We start from the raw sequence: 16763 nt of genomic DNA, 5'->3' as shown, positions 1-16763 counted from the left end.
CTTTGTTTGAAACAAAATTTCCTTTATTTATTATCTGTTTAAGAACTTTATTAAAGGCTTACTTTTTTTCTTCAACTTTATTTTAAGTTCAGGGGTACGTCTACAGGATATGCAGGTTTGTTACATTGGTAAACGTGTGCCATGGTAGTTTGCTGCACAGATCATCCCATCACCTAGGTGTTAAGCCCAGCATCCATTAGCTATTCCTCCTGACGCTCTCCCTCCAGCCCCCACCGACAGGCTCTAGTGTGTGTTGTTCCCCCCACGTATCCATGTGTTCTCATCATTCAGCTCCCACTTATAAGTGAGAACATGCGGTGTTTGGTTTTCTGTTCCTGCATTAGTTTGCTGAGGATAATGGCTTCCAACTCCAACCATGTCCCTGCAAAGGACATGATCTCATTCCCTTTTACGGCTGCATAGTATTCCATGCTATGTACGTACTACATTTTCTTTATCCAGTCTATCATTGATGGGCATTTAGACTGATTTCATATATTTTTTATTGTAAATAGTTCTGCCATGAATATATGTGTGCATGTATCTTTATAATAGAAGGATTTATATTCCTTTGGATATACATCCAGTAATGGGATTGCTGGGTCAAATGGTATTTCTGGTTCCAGGTCTTCAAGAAATCAGGACACTGTCTTCCACAATGGTTGAACTAATTTACACTCCCACCATAAAGGCTTACTTTTAATTAAAGCTTTCGATGTTAGGATTACATGCATTTTCTTTTAAAAATGTAATACTAACTTAATTTTGTATCATTTTTGGGGCAGGGGTTAAAGAGTTCTCTTGCAAGAGCTTTTTGTGCTTATCTGAAATAATTCTTCCTTACTTCACTATTTTTGTTACTATTTTTTTATCGTGGCAATATGTCAGGGGTGTGTGTATCAAATTTGCCATTGCAACCATTTAAGTGTACAAATCAATGGTATTAATGACATTTACATGGTTTGCAAACATCACCACAAACAATTTCCAAAATATTTTGTCAACTTAAAAAAGACCCATTAAGCAATAAGTTACAATTTCACCCTTCCTTCAGCCTCAAGCTATAATTTACTTTTTCTCTCTATAATTGCTTATTCTAGGTACCTCATATAAGTGGTAACATACAATATGTGTTCTTCTGTGTCTAACATTTCATTTAGCAAAATTTTTTTGAGATTCATCCATGTTGCAGTATGCATCAATACTTTATTCCTTTTAATGGCTAAATAATATTCCATTGTATCTTTATACCACACTTTGTTCATTGTTCTGTTAATGGACACTTGGTTGATTTCTTCCTTTTGGCTATTGTGAATCATTTTTCTATAAACATTACTGTACAAGTATATGTTTGAGTCCCTGTTTTCAGTTCTCTTGGGAATACACCTAAGAATATAATTGATAGGTTAAATAATGATTCTATGTTTAACCTTTTAAGAAACTGCCAAACAATTATCCAGAAGATGCACCATTTTATATTCCTACCAACCCAAGGTGACTGTGGGTTTTTCAATCACTGTACACTGTACAATCGTTGTACACTGTACACTGAAACTTTGGCCATTCAGGCAATTACTAAAAAGTCAGGAATAATAGATGCTGGTGAGGCTGTGGAGAAATAGTAACACTTTTACACTGTTGGTGGGAATGTAAATTAGTTCAATCATTGTGGAAGACAGTACAGTGATTCCTCAAGGATCTAGAACCAGAGACACCATTTGACCCAGCAATTTCATTACTGGGTATATACCCAAAGGAATATAAATCATTCTACTATAAAGACACATGCACACGTATGTTTATTGCAGCAATATTTACACTGGCAAAGACATGGAACCAACCCAAATACCCATCAGCGATAGACTGGATAAAGAAAATTTGGTACATGAAATACTATGCAGCCATCAAAAGGATCATGTCCTTTTCAGGGACATGGATGAAACTGGAAGTCACCATCCTCAGCAAACTAACACCAGAACAGAAAACCAAACACTACATGTTCTCACTCGTAAGTGGGAGTTGAACATTGAGAACACATGGACACAGAGAGGGGAACAACATATAGCCTGGCCTGTTGAGGGGTGGGGAACGAGGGGAAGGATCTTAGAGGATGGGTCAATAGGTGCAGGAAACCACCGTGGCACACATATACCTATGTAACAAACCTGCAATTTTTTTTTTAGAACAAATAAACATAAAAAGAAAGAAATTTTGGCCATTCAAAGCAGAGAAGTGGAAAGGAGTTGAGTAGAGGGACTGCATGAGACTTTTTATGTCATGGTAGATGACACCACAGCTCAAGACCAAGGTGTGCAAACCAATGGGTGCATTGCTTGCCCTGTTGTCTCCATCACTGCAGCCTGGATGCAGCATCCTCCGCCTGGTTACAAGCAACCAGAATCCCCAAGGTCATCAGCATCTACAAGGCTCAGGTTTGGGGCTCTGCAGCTACTATGCAATAGAACAGTGTGTCTCACAGGAAATAAAGTTTGATTCAGGAATTCGGGGAAAGCTCTTCTCTTTTTAGGACAGGTTTGTCCTAGCCTCAGTCACTGCAACAAGCAAATAAAATAAAATAATAATGAAACAGGTACGTACTTCACAGTATACACTTTAGTTTTCCTCAGGATTCTCAAAGAGTCTATTAACAACTTCTTTTGCTTCATAGGCATTAGATGCTCCATGGACAACGTTTTTCAACTTACTTATTCCAAACCGGGCTCGGATGGAGTCAGGGGAAAGTACCTTTGCTTCTTCTGGGTCTGTTGGACCCATCAATCGTCTCCATTCGGCAACGGCATTCCACTTGGTCAGCATCATGACCATAGATGGACCTCTGCAAAGAACGGTGCTTTCAGAAGACCCAGCCTACTGAAAACTGTTGACACTGCAAACAAGGCTAAAGACAGAACACTGCACCCTGGGCCAGGGAGCTCCTCTTTATTCTTTGTCCTGATCAGTGTAATCATATACTTCCGTTTTTTCATTTCTCCCTCTTCTAATAGGTTTATATGCTAGGGGAGTGCTGTAATTTCATTCTAGAGAATATTTGTCAATGAAGTCTTATTATTTTGCTGCTATGAGGTCTGTAAATAGAGACATTGTCATGGATTCAGGACTTGTTGCTTTATGGTTGTCCTGCAGCCTCTGACCCCTTCAGGGATTGCCTCCAGTTCAGACAGCCACCTTGCTCAGGCCACCCTCAATGCCAGGATGGCCTACCTTCAAGTAACTGAGTGATATGACCGTACAACAGCCTGGTCATCTCAGCCAACACTGGACAACTCTGATAGACCAATCTAGCTGTGGTTAGCAGAGGCTGTTGTCCGGCCTGCACTACATCTTGACTTGCCCTCATCCCCATCCTGCTTCTCTGCCCTCTCTTCTTCGTCGCATCCTTATTCAATAGCCTGAATAAGAAACTCTTCCAGTTTCCCAGAAAATGCAACCTGCAACAAGTACGAAAGTTAGTTTTCTAAGCTTTCATGGTGCAGTCTTAGGCTTCTGCTTACTATTGATATCTAAATAGCACATATATTCCATTAGGTTTTGTTAACTTTATAAATTCTGCCTTCCTAAACTCATTCACAAATGGTCAAGAATGGAAAAAAGGGAAAATGTGCAATTAAAGAGATTTCTTATACGTATTTTATACACATGTGTGTGTGCATGTGCGTGTATATGTACAGTCATGTACCTCTTAATAATGGAGATACATTCTGAGAAATGTGACATTAGGTTATTTCATTGTAGTGCAAACATCATAGAATATACTTACAGAAACCTAGATAGAATAGCCTCTTACACACCTAGGCTATCTGGTTTAGCCTATGGCTCCTGGGCTATAAACCCGTATAGCATGTTACTATACTGAATACTGTAGGCAACTGTAACACAGTGTTATTTGTGTATCTAAACATATATGAACAGAAATGGTAATGTATTGCATTACAATGATCATGATGTCACTAAGGCAATAGGAATTTTTCAGCTCTATTATAATCTTATGGGACCACTGCTGTACATGTAATTCATTATTGACTGAAATACTGAACGGCAAAGCATGACTGTATAGAAAATTTTTGATGTTTAATATATATAAAATAGAAAAGACATTTAACTCATAGTAAATCGATGATGATGTTCACATAATTATGAACTCTGTGTAAATGATAGTTTTGGAAAGCAGCAGTTAAAAGCAGAGACTCCCTGGGTTCAGGACCCAGCGAAACATGAGTTTTGTGACCGTGGACAACTTCTAGCCCTGGGCCTCTGTTCTCTCAAAATCAAAGTGGAAATTCTAGTAAAACTACTTCGTAGAGTTGTTATTATAAGAGTCAAATGAAATAAAGTGTGTACAGCTCATCACAAGGCCTGGAATTAAGGAAACAATAAATGTTAGCCTTTAATTTCTATGCAGTGGTTATAAAAGTATGTGTTGTCAGGAACAGATGTATCATGTAGAAAAAAGTTTTAAAGGAGTGTATTTCTTATCATAATATTTATGTTATTATGTACACATAGTTTGACAAGGTATCAACACATGTAAAAAAAGATGTGAATAATCATAGCTAGCATTTATCGAGTGTTTAATATCTGTCATGCACTGTTCTAGGTACTTTCAACACATCAGTTATGTAGCCCTCCCAACAAGCCTATTAGATACATACTATTATTATCCCCAGATAAGGAAACTCAGGCAACAATTAAGTATGTTGGCAAAGCAGGGGTTTGAACTGAGCCAGCCTCTACATATCTAATGCGAAGACCTAGAGAAACTAGAAGGAAGGAAGGGGGCAAGGAGAGATGAGAGGAGGGAGAGAAAGGAAGACAGGGAGAGAGGTAAGGAAATAGAAAAGGCCGGGCGCGATGGCTCAAGCCTGTAATCCCAGCACTTTGGGAGGCCGAGACGGGCGGATCACGAGGTCAGGAGATCAAGACCATCCTGGCTAACATGGTGAAACCCCGTCTCTACTAAAAAATACCAAAAACTAGCCGGGCGAGGTGGCGGGCGCCTGTAGTCCCAGCTACTCGGGAGGCTGAGGCAGGAGAATGGTGTGAACCCAGGAGGCGGAGCTTGCAGTGAGCTGAGATCTGCCCACTGCACTCCAGCCCGGGTGACAGAGCGAGACTCCGTCTCTAAAAAAAAAAAAAAAAAAAAAAAAAGGGAAATAGAAAAAAGATGAACCGTGAATGTTAGCAGAATGTCTTTTCATGAATGAGATTAGATGAAATGTTTCAATTAATTTTTGCATTTTTCAAAGTTTCTATAATGAACATTTACCACTTCTATAATGCAAATAATTGTGTATCAGAAACTTACTCAGATAACATTTCCAATAAACCTTTATAAAAGTCTTTTCCTGTTATTTTTGGATAAATGTTCTCTATTTGCTCAGGAGTTAGGAACATTTTCTTCACCTGTGTCAGATCAAATCCAGCCTCCTTAATCATATTTAGGATCTTCTCTAGGAAAAACAGACATTTGATAATATTGCAGATTGCTTCACTTTTCCTCCATATTCAAGTAGACTGAAATAACTAAGGAAAACGATAATTTAACTTGCATATTGTGGTTTAACATGGCAAAACTCTACTAAACTAAATTAAAATTCCAAAGCACCAAATTGACATTCAGAACTTTAGTATGTTAACGTAGATTTTCTAGTCTCTGAGGATCACCTTTCCAGAAACCACCTGAAACACCTAGTAGATCACAAGAGTAGAAGGGGAAGGGACCTGCTCTCATGCTAAGAATAAAGATGTATTTTCACCTTCATGCTACAAATGCCAAGGAATTTCTTGCTAGATATGGATTGAAGGATAAAGCCAGTCTGAACTCTTCTGCCTGAAGAATCAGAGTACCTTAAGGGAATTAAACACAGCAAATGTCAAAATCTCACCAGCAGCCTAAGTTTTGAGGGCTACATTCTAGAGACACAGGTGAACCAACTGAGAAACTGGGAGTTTTCTGGTAAAACGGCCTCTTCTTTGCTCTGGATCAAAAACACAAAGAGTGGTCTGGGAGCTAAAGGCAATATGATTATAACCAACAGACAGCCTGGAGAAGGCTGGACTTCTCCTGCTGGAAGGGAGGTGGCCAGGATCTGCCCTAAGACAGGCACTGCAGAAATGAAAGGGAAGAAAACGTAAACCTTTCCTCAGAGACTAATTGTCTCAACAGAGAGAAAGGCCTATAAAGATATCATGAGAAAGTGATCATTATTATAGAGTAATATATAAGGTCCCCAGAACGACAGGTGAGAAAACATTTAACTTTCTCTGGAGAGGTCAGGGATGACTTCACAGAGACACTGACTTTTGTGTTAAGCATGGAAAAAGTAAGGTGTGATCACCAAGTGGACAAGTAGGGAAAGTACATTGCAGGCAGAGTGAGTAATGTATGCCAAGTGCAGAGGGCAGGAAGAAGTGACTGGGTGAAAATATACTGGAGATGAAGTTGGCCAAGTAAGTAGAAGAAAGATGATCAATAATTATGCCCTGTGAAGAAATCTGGACTTTCCTCTAAAAACAACAAGGAACATTTAAAGCATTCTAAGCAATAACATATTCAGATCTGTGCTCTAAAATGATAATTTCCTTTGCACCATGAAGAATGAATTAAGGTAGGAGTGCGTGATTGTGGCATTGCAAGCAAGGTATTTGAAGACTAATGCAGTTTTGGAAATCAATACTTCCTGGTAAAAGGAAGCACCTTGGAAAAAAAAGTCTCTTACAGTTCTTTTTTTTTTTTTTTTTTTTTTTTAATACTTAAGTTCTAGGGTACATGTGCACAACATGCAGGTTTGTTATATATGTATACTTGTGCCATGTCGGTGTGCTGCACCCATTAACTCATCATTTACATTAGGAATATTTCTTAATGCTATCCCTCCCCACTCTCCCCACCCCACGACATGTCCCAGTGTGTGATGTTCCCCTTCCTCTGTCCAAGTGTTCTCATTGTTCAATTCCCACCTATGAGTGAGAACACGTGTTGTTGTTTGGTTTTCTGTCCTTGTGACAGTTTGCTGAGAATGATGGTTTCCAGCTTCATCCATGTCCCTACAAAGGACATGAACTCATCCTTTTTCACGGCTGCGTGGTATTCCATGGTGTATATGTGCCACATTTTCTTAATCCAGTCTATCATTGATGGACATTTGGGTTGGTTCCAAGTCTTTGCTATTGTGAATAGTGCTGCAATAAACGTACATGTGCATGTGTCTTTATTGTAGCATGATTTATAATCCTTTGGGTATATACCCAGTAATGTTCTTAGATAAAGACAGCAACTGGCTTAGGTTAACATTCAAGATAAACAGAGAGTACTGTAGGTAGTGAGAAAGATTCACCCTCTGCAAAGGCCCTACTTATTAAGAAACTACCTAATTATATTAATACAAAACCAAGAGAAAATCTGACCTGAGAAATGAAATGAGCTAACCCAAACCTTATTAATGTTTACTGAACCATTAAAAAAGATAAAATTAAAATTACTTTTAAAATTACTATTTACAAAATGTCTTCCCCTGCTAAAGAAATAAATAAAAGAAAGAGAAGGAAGAAGGAAGAGAGGGAGGAAGAAAGAAAGCCAGCAGAAGGATGATAAATACCCCCCAAACTGTAACACGACACCCTAATGTGAATTAAGCAGTTTGAACATTAAAAAAATCATAAATCAGAACTTCAAACTCAAAACTAGAAATGACCAAGCAATAAGTAGATGTGAAATAAAAGCTGCACTCACGAAAGACAAAGATAAAATAACAGAAATAAACTAGGTGTCTAATGTAACTTAAAATACAGAGAAGGACATAGATAACAGAAGTGAAAACAGCCAAGTAAGGGATAGCAAAATAAAGAAAGAGAAGTCAATAGGAAAAGTGATAGATACAGAAGTTAGGCAAAGATAAGCATGTCTACACGTGTGCGTATGTAGGTGTGGGTGTGTACATATCTGTGTATATATACAATTAAATACTATACATTACTACATTTATTTAAGAAATTTGACTTCATCTTACCAAAAGAGAATATTTTTAACTAAAAATTGGGTAAGTCAATCTAAACACTCAGAAACTTCAAAAGAATCCCCTGTTAGTTCCAGTTGGTGAAATCCCTAAAGAAAAAAACAAAAGAACCATGGAACAGAACTAATATTTAAAACTATAAGGCAGGAAAACCATCTTGAAATAAGAGAGGATAAGAATCTAGACAGCAAAAAAGACTAACATGTATCTGGAAAAATAAACCGAGAGAGGTCAAATCTCAGACATATGTTAGTAAAACTACTAGCCTTGAGAAACAAACAAAAATTAATCCCTTCTTCTGGGAAAACACCATATTACTTACAGTGAAACAAAAGTCAATATGGCACCAGGCTTCTTGAAAGAAATGCAGGAAACAAGAATAGAGATATCCTGTCAAGAAACTCTAAGAAAAAAATGTGAGCCTAGGATTATTTTTATCCAGCATATATGTAAATAATATGTTTTCTAACAAAGTACATTTAACATTTAACACAAGTTCAAAAAATAGGAGAATAGCTCAAGAAAAGAGAAAGATTAAGTACCTAATTGTCACAAAGGTATTAGGATATCATTTAAAGCAGAGAAAACAAATATCCATCCCACATTTTTTATTGTTGCTGTGTTTTGTTTTAGGCTTTTAGCAGCCTGAAGTCATGGTTTTTAGTTTCCGTCTCTAGTGATAACCAGAAAAGAAAGATGAGGAACAGGCTTTACTGGCCCGATCAGAAACAGAAACTGAGAACCCATGACTATATTCTTTCCCTTGGACAATCCTGGTAGATATTACAATAAAAATAGCTTCCAGAACAAATAAATTTCTCAAACACAAAAGAAAATGTAAAAGATCACGCAGAGAAGAACATCAGTAAATGAAAAAATAACATGTAAAGTAAATATAACTTAAAATAATAAGATGTTTGAAACTAAACATATTATTAACATAAAATAAACATATTATGTGAATTTATCTCACCTACTAAATTTTTTTTCCCTGTAAGACCTAAAACAATAAAACTACTAGAAGAAAATATAGGTGAAATGTTTCATAGCATTGGTCTTGGCAGTGATTTTTTTTTATAAGACCTCAAAAGCACAGGCAACAAAAGCAAAACTAGACAAATGGTATTATATCAAACTAAATTCTACATAGTGAAGAAAAAGATCAACACAGTGAAGAGACAACCTACAGAATTCAAGAAAATATTTTCAAGCTATGCATCCGACAAGGGGTTAATATACAGCATATATAAGGAACTCAACTCAATAGCAAACAAACAAAAGCCAGAAAAACGGATTCTGATTTAAAAATGGGTGAAAACCTGAATGGACATTTCTCAGAAGAAATCTGTTGGACATACAATGACTAACAGATATATGAAAAAAGGCTCAACATCTCTTAAAACATTAAAAATAGAACTACCATATAGGATCCAGCAATCCCTCTATGGGTATATATTCAAAGGAAATAAAATCAGTACGTTGAAGAAATATCTGTACTCACATGTTTACTGCAGCATTATTCACAATAGCCAAGATTTGTAAACAACCTAAGTGTTCATTGATGGATGAACGGATAACAAAAGTGTGATGTATATACATAATGGAATATTATTCAGCTATAAAAGGTAATGAAATCCTGTCATTTGTGGCAACATGGAAAAACCTAGAGGACATTATCTTAAGTGAAATAAGCAAGGCACAGAAAAGACATATACTGCATGATCTCACTCATATGTGGAACCTAAAGAAGTTGATCTCCTAGAAGTAGAGAGCAGAATGGTGCTTTCTAGAAGTGGGGAGGGTATGGGGGAGGGGGAAGTTGGGAGAGATCAGTCTATGGGTACAAGTTCTGGTGTTCTACTACATAGTAGGGTAACTATAGTTAATAATATTGCATTGCATATTTCAAAATAGGTAGAAGAGGAGATTTTGAATGTTCTCACCACAAAGAAAGATAAAGTTATGAGGCAATGGGTATGCTACATACCCTGATTTGATTATTACACATTATGTACATGTATCAAAACATCATAAGGTACCCCATGAATATGGACAATTATGTTTCAATTTAAAAAATTAAAAATACATGAGTTGTATACTGTTTTATTACAGTGAATTTGGCTGTTTAACATATATTTTGAGAGAAAGTCATGAATACAAGTCCACCTTTATGGATTTTATGTGTGACACAAGCCTAAAAAAAGTGATTCAAAAAGGTTAACAATAAATAAATACGCAAAAATGTATAAGGCAAATGCAAATGATAAGAAAGCAGGGTGTGTGGTCAGGCCCCAAGGCATTCAATGAGACAAATAAGAGCTTTGTTTAATGCTAAAAACTAAATTTACCATGAATAGTTTTGAATATCTAGGCATCAAATAACATGGCCACCACCATTATTAATCAGAAAATACAGGAAATAGAGCCAACAATATACTGAAAACAGGTGACTCACACCTCTAGTTGCTGACAGATCCTACAAATTCAAGATAGATCAAGTTGGGAAAAAAAATAAATCAAGATGAATCAAATGGTAAGGCTGGTTTTATCTTATATTCAAACTTTTCACCATGATACCGGTGATAATATTTTTTCTCCTCATACACGTAGAATCTTCACAAACATTTGCCATATGGTAGTTCAACAGTATCATGATAATTTCAAAAAAATGCAAGCTTTTTCTTCTACCAGAATTTTTAAAAATCTCTTTAAAATAAATTTATTTGTTGAATAACTCTAAGGCCCAAGGGAAAATATAAACCAAAATTACAAAATTTCAATAATTAATTATCAATAATCAATAAAGATAATGAAAACACTATGCATTAGAACCTGTGGGCTATAATTAAAGCAGTAATCAAATGAAAATGTATAACTTTAAAAATTATTATCAATAAAAATTAAAAGTTGAAAATAAATAAATTTAATATTCAACTCAAAAAGCTAGAAGAAGAACATAAGAAAAAACAACTAGGAAATAGAAGGAAGAAAATCGTGAAGATAAAACCAAAAATAGTAGTTAGAAAAGAGAAAAACGTAGAACTCATGAATAAATTAAATTTTTATTGTTTGAAAGAGAGCAAAATACAAAATGGTAAAGTAGAAATAATCACTGAAATGGAGGAAATATAATAATGATAAGAAACTACTTTACAAATTACATAGCTGGAATAGATAACTTCCTAGGAAAATGTAATTTAACTATATTTACTCAAAGGGTGATAGAAAGCTTAAATACAGCAATTTCCATAAAAGAAACAGAGAAAGTGATCAAATAATTATCCCACAAAAAAAAAAAAAAAAAAAAAACAGGCCCAGATATTTTTGCAGGAAAATTTTGCCACTCCTCCAAATACCAATCTCAGTGCTGCTTCCACTCTTTTGGAGCACTGAAAAACATGTTCACATTCCTTATGAAGTATTCCATCGATTTCTAAACCTGATAGATATCAGACCAAAAAAATGGAAAGCAGAGATCAAGCTCACTTTCAAGTCTCAATACAAAAAAATAAACAAGTGAAAGATAAGCAAATAGTATCCAAAAGTATACCTAAAAATGCATCATAACTAAGCAACATCTGTATAGGAATGGAAGGATATAGTTCAATATTTGAAATACCATTGACATGATATTCCATATCAATATATCCATGGAAAAAATAACTCATCATTTTCATAAATTCTGAAAAGGACTTCAGCAAAATTCAATACCATTTCTGACTAAGAGAAAGACAAAGAGAAAGATGAGGGAGGGAGAGGTGAGAGAGATAGCAAAAGAAAATATGACAAAGTTAATTGTTGAATCTAAATGAAGGATATACGTACTCATCGCAACTTTTTTGAGTTTTCTGTTTCCTGTTTTGCTTTTCTGCTTGTAAATGTTTTAAATGTTCACAAAATTTGGAGGCAATGTATACATTGACTTTTATTCTTAAATATTTACCTCTTTGTTCACTTGTTGCATGAGGTTTAATCAAGCCTAAAGTGCTTTGAAGAGGAAAGAAATGCTGTATTTCCCTTTCAGCAGTTTCTAATGAATCACTGCCATACAACTGGTTGACCGGCAAACTGTCCATCGCAAATTGTGCACATAAACTTTGAAAAAGAAGTCAGATTTAAAAGCTATTGGAAGAGAACAGAATAATATAACACAATTTATCTAAGTTGTTCAAAAGTTATCAAATAACAGCAAATCATTCCAGATCTTGACACTGTGCAAAAGGAAGTGAGTACATCGTGGCTTGGGGCATGCTACTTCTTTCCAAGGAGGTAATGGTCATTAAGAAGAAAGGATGTGATCATTTAAATCATCATGACAATGACTATTGACAGATAACTATGAAAGAGGAATGAATGCCGATATGGTTTGGCTGTGTTCCCATCCAATTCTCATGCTGAATTGTAATTCCCAAAATCCCCACATGTCATGGGCGGGATCTAGTGGGAGCTAATTGAATCATGGGGGCAGTTTTCCCCATGCTGTTCTCGTGCTAGTGACTGAGTTCTCAGAAGATCTGATGGTTTTACAAATACCTGGTGTTTCCCTGCTGGTACTCATTCTCTCTCCTGCCACCCTGTGAAGAGGTGCCTTCTGCCATGATTATAAGTTTCCTAAGGCTTTCCCAGCCATGCGAAACTGAGTCAATTAAACCTCTTTTCTTCATAAATTACCCAATCTCGGGTATTGCTTCATAGTAGCATGAGAACGGACTGATACAGATGCCCTGTGCAGTGAAAAAGCTCAGAGGGTAGAATCCTTGTTGCACTACTTGCTAGCTATGTGATATTAGGGAGCTGCTTAACTTCTCTGTTCTTTAATTGTCTCAAATATAAATATGACAACAAAACCTGTTTCAGAGGGTGATTTTGCAGACACAATCAGATGATGCCTTTGAAATATATGGTCCGTGTATTGAACTCTAAATAAATTTTCTTTCACCATGTGATAATGCTTCACATTATCAAGCATTACATGGCATTTGACTCTAGACCAAAGATACAAAATTATAAACATTAAATCCAGAAGATACTGTAAGGGAACCCTCCATGTGAGCAACAACAGCAATAAAAGAGAAGTAGACAGGACAGCTTTATGGGAAGAGGCAGGAGTGAGACTGATAATACCAGACCAAACGCATTAGATTAGACAGTTTATTGTTATGCTTTCTTTCCTATAAATAAGTATGTATCTCTTGAATCAGTTGTTGCTCTTTGGTATTTTTTTTTCAGTGGTCCTTTTTATCTGTCTTTCTATCTATCTATGCATATTTTAGTAGCAAATGATGCTCACTGCCCATTTCACTTTTTCCCTTTAAACGGTCCACGGCAGTCAACCCAACAAATTCCAGCTATAATGTTCCTTCCTGCTAACACCAATGCGGATTCTTCACATCACAGGAAACTTGGTTTTCTGTCCCCAGCTTCCAGATCCTCTTCTTTCCCCTCTGGTCTCAGTGACTCGTTCAGGGTTTTGTTTGTTTGTTTTTGCTTTTTTTTTTTTTTTTTTTTTTGCCTTATCATCTTGACATTTCCATTCTGCCCTTGGCTGTTTCCACACCTCCAATTTGGAGATACTTTCATCCCTGATCCCTTGGACTCTATGATTGCCAGGGATGAGGGATTTGCACAATGATTGAATGAAACAGCCTGAGCCATCCTGACCACTTACTCTACTCAATGCAGAGCATTCTCCCATCCCCTGTTACGCTGTCAAACATGATTATTGGAAAATGTCAGGGGAGGAATAGTGGGATAGAGGGAGTAATGGGTAACAATGAGGGGTTGCTGTGCTTCTCTTCTATGAAAATTATCATATTTTGGGTAAAACAATGCCAGCATAGAATTTGATATTCAGGCACAGGAAAAGGGTGAAGTTCCATTGAAAGAGTTATTCCTAAAGCAACCGTAAGTGCTGGGTGGATCCAAGGGAAGTGGAAAAGTGGGGATCAATTAGAAAGAAAGATAAAGATTAATTGTGAACATGTGGCAATTTTCAGTATGATAGTAGGGTGGAGATGGGGCAGTAACTGAGAGTAACTTGGTGCCACAGTGTCTAGACCAGTGTGCCTACAGGCACAGGCCTTGTGTTGATATCAATCCTTCTCTCTGGTAGCATGCATTGCACTTTATGCCACATTTTATTAAACGATTCCATGGCACTCTGCTCACACCACTTGCAGAGGTTCTATGCTTATTATCCTTCACAATCATTGGCACATAAGCAAAGACATAATTAAGTAGGGCTAAATAAGGGGCAATACATGTTCCTGCAGCACAAGCCAAATTTAAGTATATCCTACCCCAAAGAAAGCACTTCAGCTTTCATGTAAGTGAGGCTTCATAACTATTGCTATTTATTGTGTCAACATGTATGTTAGGTTTGCAGTGCCTTAAAGAGCATCTATATTCTTGCACACTTGAAGGGGGTATGAGGGGAATCCTTTCTTTCTTTGAACTGAATCCTACCCTAAAATCAGCACAAAGAATTCAAGGGAATTGAAATTCAATTTACTTCCATCAGCTTCGTGTCAAATATGGAGATGCATGAGATACTATTTTATCCTGCAGATGATATTAAGCCTAGCAGGTAAGCTCAGAAAATATGCAAAGAGTTTCCCCTATATGCCAGGTAATATGCCAGGGGTCTAGTTGATTACAAAGTTTAGCTTATTTCTAAGATTAATCAGTAAGCTAAGTCAATAAATGTTCCCACTAAATTGTAGAGTACATATTCAATTAGTCATCATTGTCTTAAAACTCATGATCAATTAAAGAAACTACAGCTGCCACCACAACCTGCCCAAAGGAATTTCTCCTAAATAGCGGGTGGCGTGGATATTTCTCCCAAGAGATGAGCTGTTGACTGAAATATACACCTCTTAGCTTCCGGCCCCAAGCCTAGCATCTCACAATGGTCTCTTGCAAATCCTTGGCTATCCTCAGCCTGGCACAGGGCTGGACCTCCAGTCATAAGCAGTCCACTCCTTCACCAGGAAAGGTAGCTTTCCTGAGAAGCTCCCTTGGACTAGAGCTGTGGTTCCAATACTCTACATCTAAAAAGGTGTTTAAAATGAAGCCCATGAAAACAGATAGGGACCCATGGTATGAATCCTACCTCTCTGGAAAATATTCAACAGCTTCTTCAACAGTTCTTGGTCCCAGTAATTGTTTCCAGTATTGCAAGCCATTGTCTCTCAATAAAACAAGGGCTAGAGATGGACCACTATTAGAAAAGAAAACAAAGAAGAAGTAATAAGAATTGTAGCTCAGTAATTAATTACGTATGGGCAATACAAATGCATGTTATTAAATAGATCAAAAACAGGTAACATGTAAAATAATCTTTTAACAGAGGTCAGAAATTAGTTTCCACTGATAAATTTTCAAGAGCATATCTTTAAAATAGAAGCAGAGAAAGGAAGGGAAGGAGAGGGCCGTGATTCTTGTAGATGTTTCTTTAATTGTTCCCATGGTCCTGCTGGTTTACATGCCCTTGCAGGATTTCTGCCTCAATTGCTATTTCCGTTATTCTTCTAGCACATTTCTAGCAACTCATTCTTTCCAGAACTAGTTAACTACAAGATTACAAAAGCTCTCGAGAGTCAGTCAGTTCTCTGCTTAAACTTGATAGTATTGTACACCCTGGACTTCTGGTGTTCAACTCAACGGGACTCCATTAACTTCCTCTGAGAACTTCCTACTATTCCAGTAACATTCCTGGAAGACTAGAGAAGACAGGCAGGTGAGCAGAGGATTGGGATGGGAGCAGGACTGGTAGAGAAGTAAACTCAGAACATGTTTACAGACTTGAGGAGTTTGGCAGCTTAAATAGAAACCAGACTTAGGAGAAAGTTTACATGATTCAAAAATAAATCAGACTGAGTTTTCTAAATCTTGAATTCTACCTGGTCATGTTTTCTATAAGTTTATTAAAATAGTCTTCATTTTCATATTCCTTGCACAGTGCTTGTGCTTCTTTTTCCGATAATACTAGTTGCCTTTGCTCCAGTATTTTGAAGTCTTCATCTCTAATAGTATGCAAAACATCATCTAAATAAAAACAATCACATAATAAGTTTTAAACTGGTAATTACTGGTTATGTACACAATACATAATATACTATCATGAAGGCATACAATGCACTTTATTCTCATGCAAAATTTTGGAAATTTGCAGAAATAGCTTCTTAGGTTTTAATTTAAGGTGAACAGTGTCCCTTAACATCTCATTATGATGCATTTCCAATTTTTCATGGCATAGGAATAATGCATACATACACATACACATATACAACACACACACACACGTATCTCATTAAATCTTTTTCTTGGGTGTATGCATGTGAATGTGAGAGAGAGTGTGTGTGTGTGTGTGTGTGTGCAGACAATAACCTAAATAATCAACCAACACAATTATGGAAGTCATTATAAATAATTTTTATGTTCAATTACCATGATTTGATTTGTCCCATTTGGGGAGAAACAACTTGATTGAATACCTGAAAGTATATCTCAACCTTCTTCTCTCTTGCCTGCTTCCCACTACAGAAGCCTAGAAAATCCAATACTCATACCTCCATCCTTCCTTACAGATAGTGTGGCAGTGTGATCCAGCTGTGGTCAATGATGTTTATAGGAAATACACTGGGGAGTCTTCTGAGAGAGGTACTCAGGGAGAACCTCTGTCCTACACCACCTTCTGCTTCCTGCTTTTGAATGTTTGAGGGACAT

At 36.7% G+C, this 16763-nt stretch overlaps 1 protein-coding gene across 3 annotated transcripts in view; it reads right to left on the bottom strand.

Moving 5' to 3' along the window:
* The window catches only part of NME8 (NME/NM23 family member 8), a 47343-nt gene that overhangs the window by 643 nt on the left and 29937 nt on the right, over positions 1–16763 (bottom strand). For all 3 annotated transcript variants that reach the window (XM_033193653.1, XM_033193654.1, XM_033193655.1), the window contains exons 12-16: positions 15938–16082; positions 15148–15255; positions 11977–12128; positions 5324–5468; positions 2599–2836 (exon numbers count right to left, since the gene is read on the bottom strand). In XM_033193653.1, coding sequence (XP_033049544.1) covers positions 2614–2836; positions 5324–5468; positions 11977–12128; positions 15148–15255; positions 15938–16082 — 773 coding nt within the window. In that variant the 3' untranslated portion in view covers positions 2599–2613. The remainder of the gene's footprint in view (positions 1–2598; positions 2837–5323; positions 5469–11976; positions 12129–15147; positions 15256–15937; positions 16083–16763) is intronic.

The sequence above is a fragment of the Trachypithecus francoisi genome, unplaced genomic scaffold (genome assembly GCF_009764315.1).
Source record: "Trachypithecus francoisi isolate TF-2019V2 unplaced genomic scaffold, Tfra_2.0 Lachesis_group4, whole genome shotgun sequence".
In the NCBI taxonomy this organism is placed as follows: domain Eukaryota; kingdom Metazoa; phylum Chordata; class Mammalia; order Primates; family Cercopithecidae; genus Trachypithecus; species Trachypithecus francoisi.
The sequence above is the reverse complement of the archived record's forward strand: the minus strand, read 5'-3'. Positions and strand labels throughout refer to the sequence as shown.